The sequence below is a fragment of the Miniopterus schreibersii genome (assembly GCF_964146895.1).
Source record: "Miniopterus schreibersii genome assembly, chromosome: 9".
Classification (NCBI taxonomy): domain Eukaryota; kingdom Metazoa; phylum Chordata; class Mammalia; order Chiroptera; family Miniopteridae; genus Miniopterus; species Miniopterus schreibersii.
This window is the reverse complement of record NC_138118.1, coordinates 47,210,710-47,227,144: the sequence shown is the minus strand read 5'-3', so window position 1 is coordinate 47,227,144 and position 16,435 is coordinate 47,210,710. Positions and strand designations below refer to the sequence as shown.

General features: G+C 39.7%; 1 protein-coding gene and 1 pseudogene across 5 annotated transcripts in view; both read left to right on the top strand.

Moving 5' to 3' along the window:
• The window catches only part of MAGI2 (membrane associated guanylate kinase, WW and PDZ domain containing 2), a 1,283,361-nt gene that overhangs the window by 1,212,928 nt on the left and 53,998 nt on the right, over positions 1–16,435 (top strand). For all 4 annotated transcript variants that reach the window (XM_081147187.1, XM_081147188.1, XM_081147190.1 and 1 more), the window contains one exon: positions 14,266–14,404. In XM_081147187.1, coding sequence (XP_081003313.1) covers positions 14,266–14,404 — 139 coding nt within the window. The remainder of the gene's footprint in view (positions 1–14,265; positions 14,405–16,435) is intronic.
• Positions 3,771–4,344, top strand: LOC308561757 (chromatin modification-related protein MEAF6 pseudogene; annotated as a pseudogene). The gene has a single exon. The product of its transcript is annotated as a chromatin modification-related protein MEAF6 pseudogene (transcript).

Sequence of the window (16,435 nt, the reverse complement as noted above, 5' to 3'; positions counted from 1 at the left end):
CTCCTCCCCTCGGAGATCCCTCAGTCTGCTCCATGCATCCATGCCTCTGGACCTATTTTGTTCGTCAGTTTATTTTATTCATTAGATTCCACATGTAAGTGAGATCATGTGATATTTGTCTTTCTCTGGCAGGCTTATTTTCTTAGCATAATAATCCATGCTGTTGTAAAGGGCAACAGATCCTTTTTTTTTACAACTGCATAGTATTCTATTGTGTAAATGTCCCACAGCTTTTTTATCCACTCTTCTACTGATGGGCACTTGGGCTGTTTCCAGATCTTAGCTATTGTAAATTGCACTGCTATGAACATAAGGGTGCACAAGTTCTTTTTTATTAGTATTTCAGGATTTTTAGGATATATTCCTAGAAGTGGGATCACTGGGTCAAAAGGCAGCTCCATTTTTAATTTTTTGAAGAAATGCCATACTGTTTTCCACAGTGGCTATTCCAGTCTGCATTCCCACCAGCAGTGTACCAGGTTTTTCTCCACATTCTCATTAGCACTTGTCATTTGCTAATTTGTTGATGGTAACCATTCTGCCAGGCTTGAGGTGATACCTCATTATACTTTTAATTTACATCTCTCTGATGATTAGTGACATTGAGCATCTTTTCATATGTCTATTGGCCATCTGTATGTCCTCTTTGGAGAAGTGACCATTCAGGTCCTTTGACCATTTTTTAATTGGATTGTCTTACTCTTGTTGAGTTGTATAAGCTCTTTATATATTTTGGAAGTTAACCCCTTATCAGATGTATCATTGGAAAGTATGTTCTCCCATACAGTGGGCTCCCTTTTCATTTTGTTGATGGTTCCTTTTGCTGTGCAAAAGCTTTTTAGTTTGATGTAGTCCCATTTGTTTATTTTTTCCTATGTTTCTCTTGCCCTAGGAGATGTTTTGGTGAAAATACTGCTACATGAGATGTATACGATTTTACTGCCTATGTTTTCTTCTAGGATTTTTATGGTTTCCCAACTTACATTTAAGTCTTTTCTCCATTTTGAGTTTATTCTTGTGTATGGTGTAAATTAGTGGTCTAGTTACATTTTTTTCCATGTACCTGTCCAATTTTCTCAATACTGTTTATTAAAGAGACTGTCTTTATTCCATCATATGCTCTTGCCTCCTTTATCAAATATTAATTGACCATAATGGCATGGGTTGATTTCTGGCTTCTCTGTTCTGTTCCATTGATCTATATGTCTGTTCTTGTGCCAGTACCAGGTTGTTTTGATTACAATGGCTTTGTACTGTAGTTTAATATACAGTATCGTGACCCTTCCAACTTTGTTCTTCTTTCTCAAGGTTGCTGAGGCTATTCGGGGTATTTTAGGTTCCATATAAATTTTTGGAATATTTGTTCTAGATCTGTGAAATATGCTGATTGTATTTTAATAAGGATTGCATTGAATCTATAGATTGCTTTGGGTTGTATGGACATTTTAATGATGTCATGATGTCAATCCATGAACACAGTATATTCTTCCACTTATTTGTATCTTCCTCTTTTTCTTTTTCCAGTGTCCTGTAGTTTTCAGAGTACAGATCTTTTACCTCCTTGGTTAAGTTTATTCCTAGGTATCTTTTTTAGTTGTTGCAATGGTAAATGGGATTGTTTTTCAGTTTCTCCTTCTGAGAGTTCATTATTGGTGTATAAAAATGCCATCGAGCCTGGCCAGGCATGGCTCAGTGGTTGAGCATCAACCTAGGATCCAGATCGCACATGCCCGGGTCGCGGGCTTGATCCCCAGTCAAGGGTGTGCAAGAGGCAGCCGGTCAATGACTCTCTCATCGTTGATGTTTCTATCTCTCTTTCTCCCTCTCCCTTCCTCTCTCTGAAATCAATAAAGATTTTTTTTTTAAATGCCATCAATTTCTGGGTGTTAATTTTGTATCCTGCTACTTTGCTGAATTTATTTATTAAATCTAGTAGCTTTTTGGTGGAGTCTCAGGGTTTTCTATGTATAATATCATGTCATCTGCAAATAATGACAGTTTTACTTCCTCCTTTCCCATTTGGATGCCTTTTATGTTTTCTTCTTGTCTGACCCCTGTGGCTAGGGCTTCCAATACTATGTTGAATAGGAGTGGTGAAAGTGGACACTCCTGCCTTGTTCCTGCTCTTAGGGGAAACGCTTTTAGTTTTTGCCCATTGAGTATGATGTTGGCTGTAGATTTGTCATATTTGGCCTTCATTATGTTGAGGTATGATCCTTTTATTCCCACTTTGCTGAGAGTTTTTATCAAAAATGGGTGCTGGATTTTGTTGAATGCCTTTTCTGTGTTTATTAATATGGTCATGTGGTTTTTGTCGTTCATTTTGTTTATGTGATGTATCATGTTTATTGACTTGTGAATATTGTTCCAGCCTTGCATCCCTGGAATAAATCCCACTTAGTCATGGTGTATGATCTTTTCAATGTATTGCTGATTCTGATTTTCTAATATTTTGTTGCAGATTTTAGCATCCATGTTCATCAGGGATATTGGCCTGTAATTTTCTTTCTTTGTAGTGTCTTTATCTGGTTTTGGAATTAAGATAATTCTGGCCTCGTAAAAAGAGCTTGGAAGTGTTCCTTCCTCTTGAATTTTCTGGAATGGTTTGAAAAGGATAGGTGTTAGTTTTTCTTTGAATGTTTGATAAAACTCACCTGTGAAGCCATCTGGTCCAAGACTTTTGTTTGCTGGGCGTTGTTTTTTATTACTGCTTCAATTTCATTAGTTGTTATTGGTCTATTCTGGTTTTTGGATTCTTCCTGACTGAGTTTTGGAAGACTGTATGTTCATCCATTTCCCCCAGGCTGTCCAATTGTTGGCATATAATTGTTCATAGCTGACTTTTTTTTTACTGGCCCTTTATTATTTCTTTCAGACTCAGCCTCTGTTCCTGTTTCTCTCAGTCCTTCAGCATTTGTTTCCTTAACTTTACCTGTCTCTAACAATTTTTGTAGGTCACCATTACTGAAACCTCATTTGGTCTCCTGTAAGTACTACTGAAATTGTTTTGGTTTGACTGGAAGTGTTTAAGGCAGTATTTCAAGAAAGGTTAAGCTATGCTGAGGTGCACTTAAGCTGAACTATGTAGTGTGAACAAAGACTGCTACTGTTACTGAAAAGCAAACCTAACACTCATTTACTCAACAATAATGAACCAAGAGACTACTTGTCAAGAATTATGACAGGTATAGTTGTGCAAAGACAATAGGTGTGTTCTCTTGAGAGGTCTTGAATCAGCAGAAGAAATCAGATTGTAAGTGAAAAATTCTGATGGAGCTAACTTGTGACCTCATATCATTAGCCAAAAAAATTGGCCATAGCTAGGTCTTTCATAAAATAAGGAATAGAGATATCCATTGTTTATCGCATAAAATCCTAAGGGGTTCAATTCCTCACACTCAGTTATAATCTAATATCATTTCAGTCATATAATAATGTGAAATATGCTCTTATGGTGCAGCCATAGTCTGAGTGCAGTTAACTGATTACACCTGTAAAGCATGTTTGCGGAGATGTCCGAGCCAGCCTTGAGCAGAGACTACCATGACTAGGGGTGAAATAAATCCAGGATTAATGTAATTCTTAGAAAGATTTCTTTGAGTCAAATCAAATACTTTCTATATGGCTTTGCTACAAAAATGCATAAAGTACAGAGTTTACGTTTTTTTCCTTGCAACTTGTACTATTAACCACTTAAAAAATATTGAAACTTTTATCTTTACATGTCTTGACTTTCCAATAAAAAGAGAAAAGGTTTTGCTCAGCCCCACATGGCGATGCACAGTAAGGCAGTGCCACTGCAGATCCCAGACACCTGGCAGGAGCTGGCAGAGCTTATGAGGTAGAAGCAGAAGCTGGAGGAAACACTGGCAAACTTGGAAAGACAGACCTATGCTTTTGAAGGAAGCTACATGGAAGCACGCAGATGTATGGCAATATTATTCATGGCTGGGATAGGTATCTGACCAACCAAAAAAACCTCCAGTAATGAAAACAATGGAAGAAACCAGAAGTTTAAGGAAGCTGAACGGCTCTTCAGTAAATTCTCAATGACTTCAGCAGCCGCAGTAAGTGCATTGGCAGGAGTTTAGAACCAGTTCATTGAAAAGAGGGAACCAGGAAGTGGGACCGAAAATGATACTTCTCCAGACCTCCACAGTCAGAAAATGAGCCCAATTAGGAGGACCCTGAGGATCTGGATGGACCTGTAGAAGGAGTGAAACTGCAGAAGGCTGCTTCTTCTCCCTCTCAGGACGTCATCACAGCAGCCATAAAAAATGAAGAATAAAAACTGTTCAGGACTGATCTGAAGTTAAACAAAATAAACCACGTTCTGCCTATTAGAAGACTCATTAGTGCAGAAGCTTCCAGGCAGTAGAACCCTGCTTCCCTCCTCTGGCCTCACAGAGATAAACATCCCTTGCCTCAGTGCTGGCCACCCACCTTGGCTTTCCCAGGCCCAGGGCCTGAGACTCTAAGTAGTTTGTACTTAAATATGGTGACAAAAAGTCATTTCTGTAAGACCACATTGATTCTTTTAGTTTGTGTCATGTTTAGTAACTAAACTACAGGAAGACCAAGACATGGTTGTAATACCAGCAAGTTGCTAACTGAATCTCCCTTCTTGGACTGATTATCTCCCCCAAAACTGGCCGGCACCAGCTTCATCTGTGATACCCATTGAGAAATGGTCTCTGCTTTTGTTTTATGCTGAAAGTAGAGCACAGGTCACATTTCAGAGGGAGGCTATAAATACCTGGCATTTTCTTATTTTGTTTGTGTTTTATCATTTTTCTGCTGTTGTTTTTTTGTTTTTGTTTTTGTTTTGTTTGTTTTTTTGTTTTTTATTTTTATTATTTTTATTATTTTTATTTTTTAAATTTTATTATTGTTTAAAATATTACAGATGTCCCTTTTTCTCCCCAATGACCCGTTCCACCCTGTTCCTTCCCCCTCCCCAGTCCCTCTCCCCACCATTGTCCATGTCCTTGGGTTGTGTATATATGCACATAAATTCTTTGGTTACTCTCTCCCCCTCCACCCACCCGCCCTCCTCCATCCCTCTGACATTCATCAGTCTCATCTATGCTTCCATGTCATTGAATCTATTCTGTTCATTAGTTTATTAAGTTCTTTAGATTCCACATATAAGCGAGATCATGTGATATTTGTCTTTCGCTACCTGGCTTATTTCACTTAGCATAATATTCTCCAGGTCCATCCATACTGTCCCAAAGGGTACGAGATTCTTCTTCCTTACAGCTGCATAGTATTCCATGGTCTGCTGTTGTTTTTATCATCTTATTTTCCTTTGAGGCTTTTGTAATGACTTTGTACAGCTCATACCTTCCTGCTGACATATCTAATAATCTGTTTCATGGAGTTGCCAGTGTTCTTAAACTGAAAGTAATCTGGTTTACCATAAACAAAATGGGGAACTTGGCTCTTTGGTTTTTGCAGGGGAAAGGTAAAGAGTGTTTATTTAATAATTACCAATCTTAAATCTTTATGAGTTGGAAGCAATTTCTTGTTCAAGGAATAAGAAAAGCTGAAAAACATAAGTTGAAATCCGTCCTTTTAAAATATTTTTATTCTTTTGTATAAATAAAATTTCACAGGCTTTGACTTCTCATGCTTTACTTTTAAACCTGAGATTTTTTTCACTTATTTTATTTATTCATATAATACCTTGTGGAAATTTCTTTTTCCATCTTTTCTCTCTTTGCTGGTATTTGCCTGATTAAATAGTGCTCTAAAAATCACTAAGGCATATGGAAAGGCTCAAGATTGCACTCATAGCTGATAACATATGGAGTTCTTGAGCAGAGTGAAAGATAGTATCAATGAGAGCCATCAAAGCCCAACAGATCCCCCATACTTAGAGGGAGTTGTGGGCTGAGGAATTTGCTGATTATTGCTACCAGCCCCTGGAGCAGTTGTGATCTACTTCAGCTGCACGTTGGAATCACCTGGGAAGTTTTAAAAAAATACTGATGCCTGGTTCCCACCCCCAGAGACTCTGGACTAGGGTATAGCCTAGTTATGGGGATTTCCGTTCAAAGAATCCTTGGGATTCAGATAGAAGTTAAGTTAAGAACCACTGCATTGGGAAGCTGGATGGTGTGATTTAAATCCTGTGTTGTGAGTCAGTCTAAGAGATAGGATTTGGGGCCTCACCTGTCCTTTGACTCTATTTAGTCATAGTCCTTTACTTATGCTTATATCTTTGTTAGAAAAAATATGTTCCATTTGTGATAATTTTGGTAGAGCTGGATATGGCTGGCGTCAACTATCAAAACAATTCTACTTTGTCAGATGTGCAAAAGCTTTCACTCTTGTTCTCAAATAAACTTTTTTTTTTTTTTTTTTGGAAAAAAAAAGAAAGAGGAAAAGTTTTACCTGCAGAGCCCCAAGCAAGTTCAAGGATTTGGTAATTGTTTTGGTAAAGAAAAGTCTGCTGTGATGTATGCACAGCAATGTGGAACTCGTTGGGCTGTGTCAGGCAGTCTCATCTCACTCACCTGCCCCTAGGACATTGCTATAAGGTTATTAGTTGCCCCAAAGAACCACAGATAAAAGTACTTCTTCCACTTAAAAAAAAAAAAAAAAAAGCTTGGGATTTATCTTAACTCCTTTCATTAGTTTCCTAAATTTGACATCTTCTGAACTTCCTCTGTGTAATTTGGGTCTCTTCTTCCTCCTCTTCTCCCTCTTCCTCCTCCTCTTCCTCCTCTTTTTCTTCTTCCTCCTCTTCCTCCTCCTCCTCCTTCCCACCTCCCTGATCTCTATCTCAATTCTAACTAGAACTTGATGTTTTAAAATTCTCTAAGAATGACAGAGGATTAAAGATGGCAGCAGACTGAGTAGAAGCTACACTGACACTCTCCCAGGACCAAACTGGAATTACAACTAAAATATAGAAAAAACATCTAGAATAACCAACTGCAACTGAAGACTAGCTGGAGAGCATCCTGATAACCAAGGAGGAAAAATGGAAACCACATAGAAACTAGTAGGAAGTGCAGAGATGCAAGAGGGCTGGCTGGGCTCCCACAGGCAGCAGCTGAAGGTCCGGGGAGGGGGGTTCCCACTGAGGACTCTGGGGCCTAAACCCCTGGCTGGGAAGCCCAGCCAAGAGCACCAGAACTGAGAAAGGTGCCCACATAACAACTGGCTGTGAAAAGCAGCAGGGTTTCTTTCTGCCAGGGAGAGATGGCTAGATATGCAGGCACCCTCTTAAAGAGCCAATGCACGAAGTTTCATGTGCAGCCACTCACCTTGGGCTCCAGAAAGGGGAGGGCAGAGTGGACTGGAGCTGTGTGAGGAGAACCTATGGCTGTGGGCTCTGGAGATAGAGCTCAGAGGGCAACCCTCTGGATTCCTAGGCCAAGTCATCCCCCCATACTGCAGAGAGAGACATTTACCTTCAAGCAGCTTTTGCCTGAGGGGGAAGCAATTTCCCCACCCTGCTGGAAAACCTCCCACCCCACCCAGAGGAGTTTCTACAACCTGAGGCTCATTAAGAGAATCAGATTAATCAACCTGTAGGCAGAGGAGGACTTCAGGGTGTTTTGAATCTTTGCCTGACATGCTTCTGGACCCAAGCCTTGGAAAAGCAGACTTTGGAGTGCATCTTGGTCCTGTCCAAATGCACCCAGCACCAACAGAGGGGACTTCAAGCTGTGAGTTGTTGATAGCTCCAAACAGGGTTCTCAAGGCCAGTCACAAACAGCATCTGACATTGGCCTGCACCAGAGACCTTCCAAAAAGACTGAGAGTCCTAGAAGATCTACCTGATACATAGAAACAAACCCAAATAAGCAGCCAAAATGGGGAGACAAAAAAACAAGCCCCAAATGAAAGAACAAGAGAAGTTTCCAGAAAAAGAGGTAAATGAAATAGAGATAAGCAAACGCTCATATATAGATTTCAGAATACTGATTATAAGGATACTCAACAGCATGAAAAAAGATATGGAAACTATGAAGGAAATTAGGAATGATATGGTAGAAATAAAGAATACATTGGAAGGAATAAACAGCAGATTAGAGGAAGCTGATGATCAGATCAGTGAATCAGAAGACAGAGAAGAAAAAAATCACTCAATCAGAGATCCAAAAAGAAAAAAACAATTAAAAAACAGGAGGACAGTCTAAGGGAGCCATGGGACAACAGGAAATATAACAATATTTGCATCATAGGAGTGCCAGAGGAGGTCAAAAGTAAACAAGGGTTAGAGAATCTGTTTGAAGAAATAATGGTAGAAAACTTCCTTAACCTGGTCAAGGAAAAAGTCACACAGGTTCAGGAGGCACAGAGAGTCCCAAGCAAGAAGAATCCAAAGAGATCCACACCCAGACACATCATAGTTAACATGCCAAAAATTCAAGACAAAGACAATCTTAAAGGCAGCAAGAGAAAAGTAACTTGTTACCTACAAAGGAGCTCCCATAAGGCTGTCAGCTGACTTCTCATCAGAAACTCTATAGGCTGGAAGGGAATGACATGAAGTATTCAAGGTAATGCAAAGCAAGGATCTGAAACCAAGACTACTCTATCCAGCAAGGCTATCATTCAAAATAGATGGTGAAATAAAGAGCTTCCCAGACAAAAAGAAAAAGGCTAAAGGAGTTTATCACCACCAAACTAGCACTGCAGGAAATGTTAAATTATTATTACAGAGAGAAATGTAGGCATAAAGAATTAAAATGGCAATAAATAAGGACCTATCAATAATAACCTTAAGAACTTTGAGGGAGAGATCAACATCAATACAGCCATAGTCGTGGACTTGGACACCCCACTGACTTCACTGGATAGAACTTCCAGACAAAAAGTCAACACAGAAACAGTGACTCTAAATGGCACACTAGAGCAAATGGATTTAATTGATATTTACAGAACATTTCACCCCAAAGCTGCAGAATATACATTCCTTTCAAGTGAACATGGGTCATTCTCAAAGATAGACCACATGTTAGGACACAAAGGCAGTCTCTACAAGTTCAAGAAGATTGAAATCATATCAAGCATCTCAGATCACAAGGGCATGAAATTAGAAATCAACTACACTCAAAAGCATTCAAACATATGGAGGCTAAATAACATGTTATTAAAAAATGAATGGGTTACCAATAAGATCAAGAAAGAAATCAAAAACTTCCTGGAAACAAATGAAAATAAACACACAACAACCCAGAATCTATGGGACACAGTGAAAGCAGCCCTAAGAGGGAAGTTCATAGCACTACAGGCCTACCTCAAAAAGCAAGAAAAACCCTACAACTTAAAGAATTAGAAGACTCCCCTGTGAAGCTATCTGGACCAGGGTTTTGTTTGCTAGGAGTTTTTTTTTTTATTACTGCTTCAATTTCATCAGTTGTTATTAGCCTATTCAGGTTTTCTGATTCTTCCTGATTCAGTTTTGCATGATCTCACTCATATGCGGAATCTAATAAACAAATAGACTGAGGAACAAAATAGATCCAGAGACACAGAAGCATCATCAGACTGATGAACCTCAGTAGAAAGGCGGGGGTGGGGGAGTGGGTGGGAGAAATTAATCAAAGAACTTATATGCATATATGCATAACCCCTGGACACAAGCAAAAGTGTGGTGAAGGCCTGGTAGGGGGTTGGATTCAAGGTGGAGCAGATCAATGGAGAAAAAGGGGGGGATATCTGTAATACTTTCAACAATAAAGATAAATTTTTTAAAATAATAAATAAATAAAATAAAACTCCCTAAGAACAAGTGGAGATCTTTAAAGTTGCATTTTAGTACTGTAGCTCAGTTGAAGATAACTACATGGTGGAGAGAAGATAGGGAAAAAAGACTACATCAGAGTGACAACTGGTCTTTTTCATAATCCCTGAAAAGGAATTTTCCATTGGTTTTATCAAATTAATTCCCGCAATTGATTCACATGTGATTGAGGAAAATGATGCCCCTCAACTGGCCGCACCCTGGCAGCTACAGTGAAGTCAGATCAGGTTGGAAGGTAATGAGAGAACTTCTTCTGCACAGATCCATCTCCTTACACATCCAGATACTAAGGGGATGAAGATGAAAGAAATCACATCCCAAATTTATTTAGGGAGTTTCATTTACAATGACTACATAATACTGATATTGGAATGAAAATGAAAATTAAACCTTTTTACAATTTACACCATTTTACAAGTAGAGGCAGTAGTGTTAAGGCTGGACCTGCACAGTTTGTTACTATTGACACTAGGTCCAAATGAGTCGGCCCACCTTTGCTGTATGCTCAGAACACCTTGTAAGATTCAGTCTCATCACCTGACCATCACCACCCCCCCAAAAAAAATTTCTGAATTTAGTAAGATTTAGACTATTCCCAAACTTCCAATGAGGAAGGAATCCAGCAGGCTACCTGCACTGGGACACTCAATTCAACCGGCATCAGAGTTGTTCTCTTCTCCCTCTGAGGGGACCCTTCATGGAAGGCTAAAATTATGGCAATCTGCCAAGCCAAGAGGTCAGCTCAGGCTCCTTGGAACTATAATATCCCCAACTCCTCCCAGAGCCCCATCCTTGAAACTCCCACACAGGTGATGTCAGCCCAGCCCCTATGCAGCCTTTGAACCCCACTGCTTCTCAACCCCCCACACAGTCTTCCAACCACCACTCGCTCTGCCATGCTAAGTTTTTCTCCCTTAATTCTCATGAGCTCTTAGTAGATGAAAGGGAAAATAAACATACAAGACAATGAAAACATCAAATTTTCTAAGTCTTGCTATACTAAAGTGTGTGACCAGAGTGAAAATGATGTGACTATTTCTCACCACAAGATTCCTTTCACCCTCCACATGGTTCTTGTTGAAAAGTCAGTCTTGAGACAGAAGTGTCCTCGGGTGAGGTGGTTGACAAGGTTTGATTTTTTTGGTCAAAATTGTTTATAATCCCTTCTCCCATGGTTCTCAAGATAAACCTTGTGGAAATGTTGCATTCATTGATAAATATGTATGGTGCACCCCAAGCAATATACATAGTTAAATGGGACCCAATCCCTGCCCCCATTTGCCCCATTATCTCCTTTCCCACAGCCTCCCAATTTCTCACTTGGGTAGGCAATGTGATAACCTCATGACTTCATCTCCCTTCTTCAGTCTCCCTCTTTCTCTCCAATTCACGCTTCATATTGATGTCTCAGGTTGATTTCTAAACAGCACTCTGCTCCCTGGTCAGGTTACTCCCTGTTTAAAATTTTCAGTGCCCTTGCTGTTGCCTTTAAAGTAAAGTCCAAACTCCTGAGTGACAGAATAAACTAACAGTTCATCAAGTATACCACACTCTCAAATCTCCAGGCCTTTGCATAGGCTGTCCTCTCTTCCTATAATTCTGTTCTTCCTCCTTCACCTGGGGAACTCCTACTAAGGCTTCAAAACTTAGTTGAGATGTCATTATTTCCAGGAAGCTCTCCCTGACTACCAGCCCCACCCATTCTGAATTTGATGCCCCTCCTTTCCGCTTGATTAGCACTTTGCTAATACCTCTGTCATAGCAAAGATATATTGAATAATTATCTTATTTACCCACTTTCTCTCCGACTAACCTTAGAACTTGTTGTAGACAGAAACTATACCATTTATCACTATCTTTATCTTATCTCTCCAATAGACTGTCTAGACATAATAGGTACTCATAAATTGTTTGATGAGTGAAGAAGCTCAAAGTATAGGAGGGAAGACAGAGAATCATAAGTCTCTGTATGAGGTGTGAGAAACAACAGAGTGGGGTGTAGTGATGATGACTAGACACTTTTGCTTTAGAAGAAGATAAGGTCTAAGAAGGTATCCAACAGAGGAGATGTTTGGGCTGGCCTTGAGGAAGATTGGGACATCACCAGTCCCATGGGAAGGAGGAGGCAAAGAGATTGGTGGCATGTGGAAGGCCCTAAGTGCCTAAGTTTGCATGATACATTTGGGGAGATTTCCTTTAGGAGAATTGTGACAATGAGAGGACATTGATAGTAGGGTAATGGGAGATTATTGGAATAATCCAGTTAAAGGCCTGAACTAAGCTAGTTAGCAATGGAATAAAATTTGAGAACAGAGACAGATGCCAAGAAGTTGAGGAAATAGGAGCCCAGCATGACCCCCAGGTTTCTGGCTTGGGTGGATGGTGGTGGCATGAACCAGACTCAGAAATTAAGAGGAAAAACTGCTTTGGGAGAAAGTGGTAAGCCCAGCCTGCTGGTGTTGAGTTGGTGTCACCCATTGGACATCCAGGTGAAGATGTTTAGTAATCAGACTTGCTGTTATAACTTCATTGGAACTTCTGTTTTACTTCTGTAATTTAATTTGGTGCCAGGAGGTTTCAGTCATGGGCGGGGACTGATGGAAGAGGAATAATTGGTCCCATCTGCCTCTGGCTTGAATATGTGGCCTCTAGCAAGCTACTCCACTTTAGGCTTTGCCTGTTGCTTTATGAGAAAGGAGACAGTTAAGGAGAAGTGAAAATAAAAAGTTGCAAATATTGGCCCTAAACAAAATTAATTTAGTCCTTTCATGATGCTTCTGTGGAATGTGAAAGTCATGCCAGTGAAGCCAACCTCTTCCACCACCCAAAACCATACTTCAAAGGCCACCAAGTACTACACAAAGGGGGATGTCTTTCCCTTTATTGCATTGGAATCCTTCCTCCTGGAGAACCATCTTTAGGTAACGATGTTACTTCCTTGCTACAGCAAGCATGTGCTTGTTCTTTCCTCCACTTTTTTGAGAGGTGGTTTTACTTTAGTGTCCTCTTGCCACTGTGATAGCAAATGTTCCTGTTCTTGCCCAGCCTGCAGCACCCACCTTGATAGTGTTCTCCTATGGAGAGTTTATTTGCAATTCTATTTGCACTGGGAGTTTAGGCTGAGATCTGCTTTGTTTAAGGGTCCCAAATAAAATAGCATTTTTGCAAAGCTACTCATTGTGCTTTTCCTGCCTAATTTGTCTTAAGTGACTTGCACTGAAATGAAACATATTTTAATTCAAAATTTCCAGACAATGATGGCACTGTGGGAGTTACATGATGTGCTCATGGTTGAACCTCTTTTATTCCAAACATCTATTCACAAAGGCTAAATGGGAATTGCTTGTGTAACCCAAGCATTTCTGAGAAATCAAGAGGGATTGGTATTCAACCAAATAGCTCTGGCAACCAGGTGTGAACATGGCAAAGATTTAGAAAGGACACTAGTCATGTGTGGAGAATGGAAGCAAAGATTTAGCAAGGGCACTAGTCATGTGTGGAGAATAGAGGGTCTCATTTCTAATTCCAAGGACTGTGATAGAAAACTCATCATCAAACTTGAATATCAACCAACCACTATTTACAAAGAAAGCAGTATCACAATAGCACCAGGGAAATTTAAATGATGCATAATAAAAATTCTCAGAAAAGCCCAAAACCATTCATTTCATCCAACATGCTGAATTAGATGCTGCACTAATCCCAAAGTTGGCACTGTGTTCAATGAAAAGACCTTAAAATATTAACTTCTTGTTTCAAAGCTATGGTACCAGGTTATTTGGAATAGTAGTATCAAATCTATTCCCTAATTTTTGTTGTTGTTGTTGTTAATCCTCACCTGAGGATATTTTTTCCATTGACTTTTAGAGAGAGGGGAAGGGAAGTGAAGGGGGGGAGGGGTATAGAGGGGAGGGGAGGGGAGGGGAGGGGAGGGGAGGGGAGGGGAGGGGAGGGGAGGGGAGGGGAGGGGAGGGGAGGGGAGGGGAGGGGAGGGGAGGGGAGGGGAGGGGAGGGGAGGGGAGGGGAGAAATATCGATGTCTCACATTGATTGGTTGCCTCCCACACATGCCCCTACCAGGGCCGGGAATCAACCGGTAACCCAGGTACATGCCCTTGACCAGGAACCAAACCCAAGACCCTTCAGTGCAAGGGTCAACATTCTAATCACTGAACCACACTGGCCAGGGCCCTAATTTTTAAAAAATAAAATGTTAAGTAGTTTAACTATAGCCTCTGCCATACCAGCTAAGTATAAGTGACATATCACCACAGCCTCAGTGGTCTGATATTTTAATTTCTATAAAGGTACATTAAGTTTGATGGTCAGATTCAGGATGCAGCCAGGGACTAGCATCTTCTAAGAGGCAGCAGGCTGCAAACAAATCGTTTGGATGCTTCCCGGAAACTGGTACTCTGCGTACGATGCTTATCTAACATGTTGGAAATGCAACTTGAATAGAACCATCTATGGGTGACTTAATGTTTTTTTAATTATCAGGTAGGAGATCAAATCATTGAAATCAATGGGGAGAGCACAAGGGACATGACACACGCCAGAGCAATAGAACTCATCAAATCTGGAGGAAGAAGAGTGAGGCTGCTGCTGAAGCGTGGGACGGGGCAGGTCCCAGAGTATGGTGCGTTTCACATTTTGACTCACCTTTTCTCTGTTTTTCCCATGTACTGTAAATGCCTATGCTTATTTATAAGACTATGTCAGTTCTCTAATTCTACCTAAATATATATTTAGCTATCAATAGATACCTATACACATATGTACATTTAAGCACAAGATATATATATGTGTGAGCTCGTTCTTTTGCTCCCTTAGTTAAGTAATGTTTAAAATAGCAAATATAGGACCATTCAGGGCATCTCTGAGTGTGCTGGGATATCCAGCCATCACTATGATACTAGAACTTTCGTAATTTGACTGATGGTCTTCTGTTCATTTGAGTTCACAGTAATTTATCAATTATTTTCTAAAATTGCTTGTGCATCATACTGTCCGATAGGATATGTAACTGGGGCCCGGGGAAAAACAAGAACAAATATTCAGGATGTGAAAATGAAAGTGTAAACTTCAATTCATGCAATGATTATATTTCCTTGGCATTTAGGGATATTTAAAAAAATTCACACTCATGTTGTGAATCCACATGTTTTTGAGGAAGGCTTTAAAGTGGATTTTAATTCATAGATTTTCTTCAGAAGACTTTAATGGTGTTATTTCCCAGGAGACCATTTAAGGCACCACTGACAGCATTACTAAGAAACTGCTGGGTGGTCATTACATGACCTGAGCTGTTCTTTAATTTCACGGATGACAGACAGATAGAGAGAGAGGTATCAGCGAAGAGCAGTGTGGATCATGCCCACCCAGATTAGGGAAAAAGGGTCTAGCTGCTGACTGTAACAAGCAGTTCAAATTATTGATCTAGATAAACTGACTCTCATCTTAATTCCTCCATCCCCTTCCTTCCTCCACCAAAAAATTCAAGTAGTCCTTTTCCCTCTCTAATTATTTTTTTCCTAAATTGCCTAATAATTTACTTCCTTATTTAGCAGGACAGTATAATCCTGAGTTCAGTTGAAATATCTGAATTCAAAGGCACTTAAATACTTTGTTTCCAGGTTCTTGAACACAATCCAAAGCCTACCAAAAGGGTTGGCAAGACCTCACATTAAGAGTCAGAAAGGATTCGGAAGTTTCTGTAGGGCTGGCTCTGTGCCCAAGGGAATATTTCATCCCAATCTGCCACCTTTAATGTTTGGATCTAATAAAATATTTTAAAGTATTAATATTAGCAATAAGCACAGGCCTGATCCTATTAAACAACACTGGCATTAATCCTTTAATAAAAGAATCCAAACACTTGGAATAGAATAACTTTTTGCACCCTAGAGCATTAAGTGATTCAGTAATATCAAACTGACCTGAGATTCTATCACTTCTAAAAAATACCTCATTTTAAAGGTATGTTTCACTCTATGGCAAGACCTTATTATTACCTATACTAAGGATTTTCATAGAGTTAATATTGCTCTTGTTGTTCTAGAAGGTTAGTTTTTTAAAAGTTCATCTGAACAACATGGCTATCCTGGGCTTCCTTTTCTCTTGTAGAATCACTGTTTGGTCCACACTTGCAGGGTCCACTATGCCAGCTGCTTGTCTGTATGGGTCAGTTAGGACAGTACTACTGACCAACCTGTGGCATTACCTGTAATGCATAAGCATGAAGCTTCATCAAAGAAAAAGTGAAAACATGTTTTTGAACAAGACAAAAATTCAAGGTCATGTCAAAATTATCTCATTAACTCTTAATATCATTCAAAAATGTCTAGTTAAGGTTAAATTCTAAAATTAACTAACACAGAAAGTTTGTTAAATATCTGGGCACACTTTTGAGGGACCAAAACTCTAGCAGTCTTGCATCATTTCATCTAAATATATTTGAAAATGTAACATGAAGTCTTACTTGCTGGTAATGTGAGAGCTCATCAGCTACTTTTGATGTTAGATTGACATGGATTTTGACTGTAAAATAACTTCAGCGATTGTGCCACAAAAGACCAAATTTAATAGAGTAGAGCAATTTCTTTTAGGGAAGTAAAAGAATAATCATAAACTAAGTAAACATTAGCTCTTCAGGAAACTCTAAGCTGAA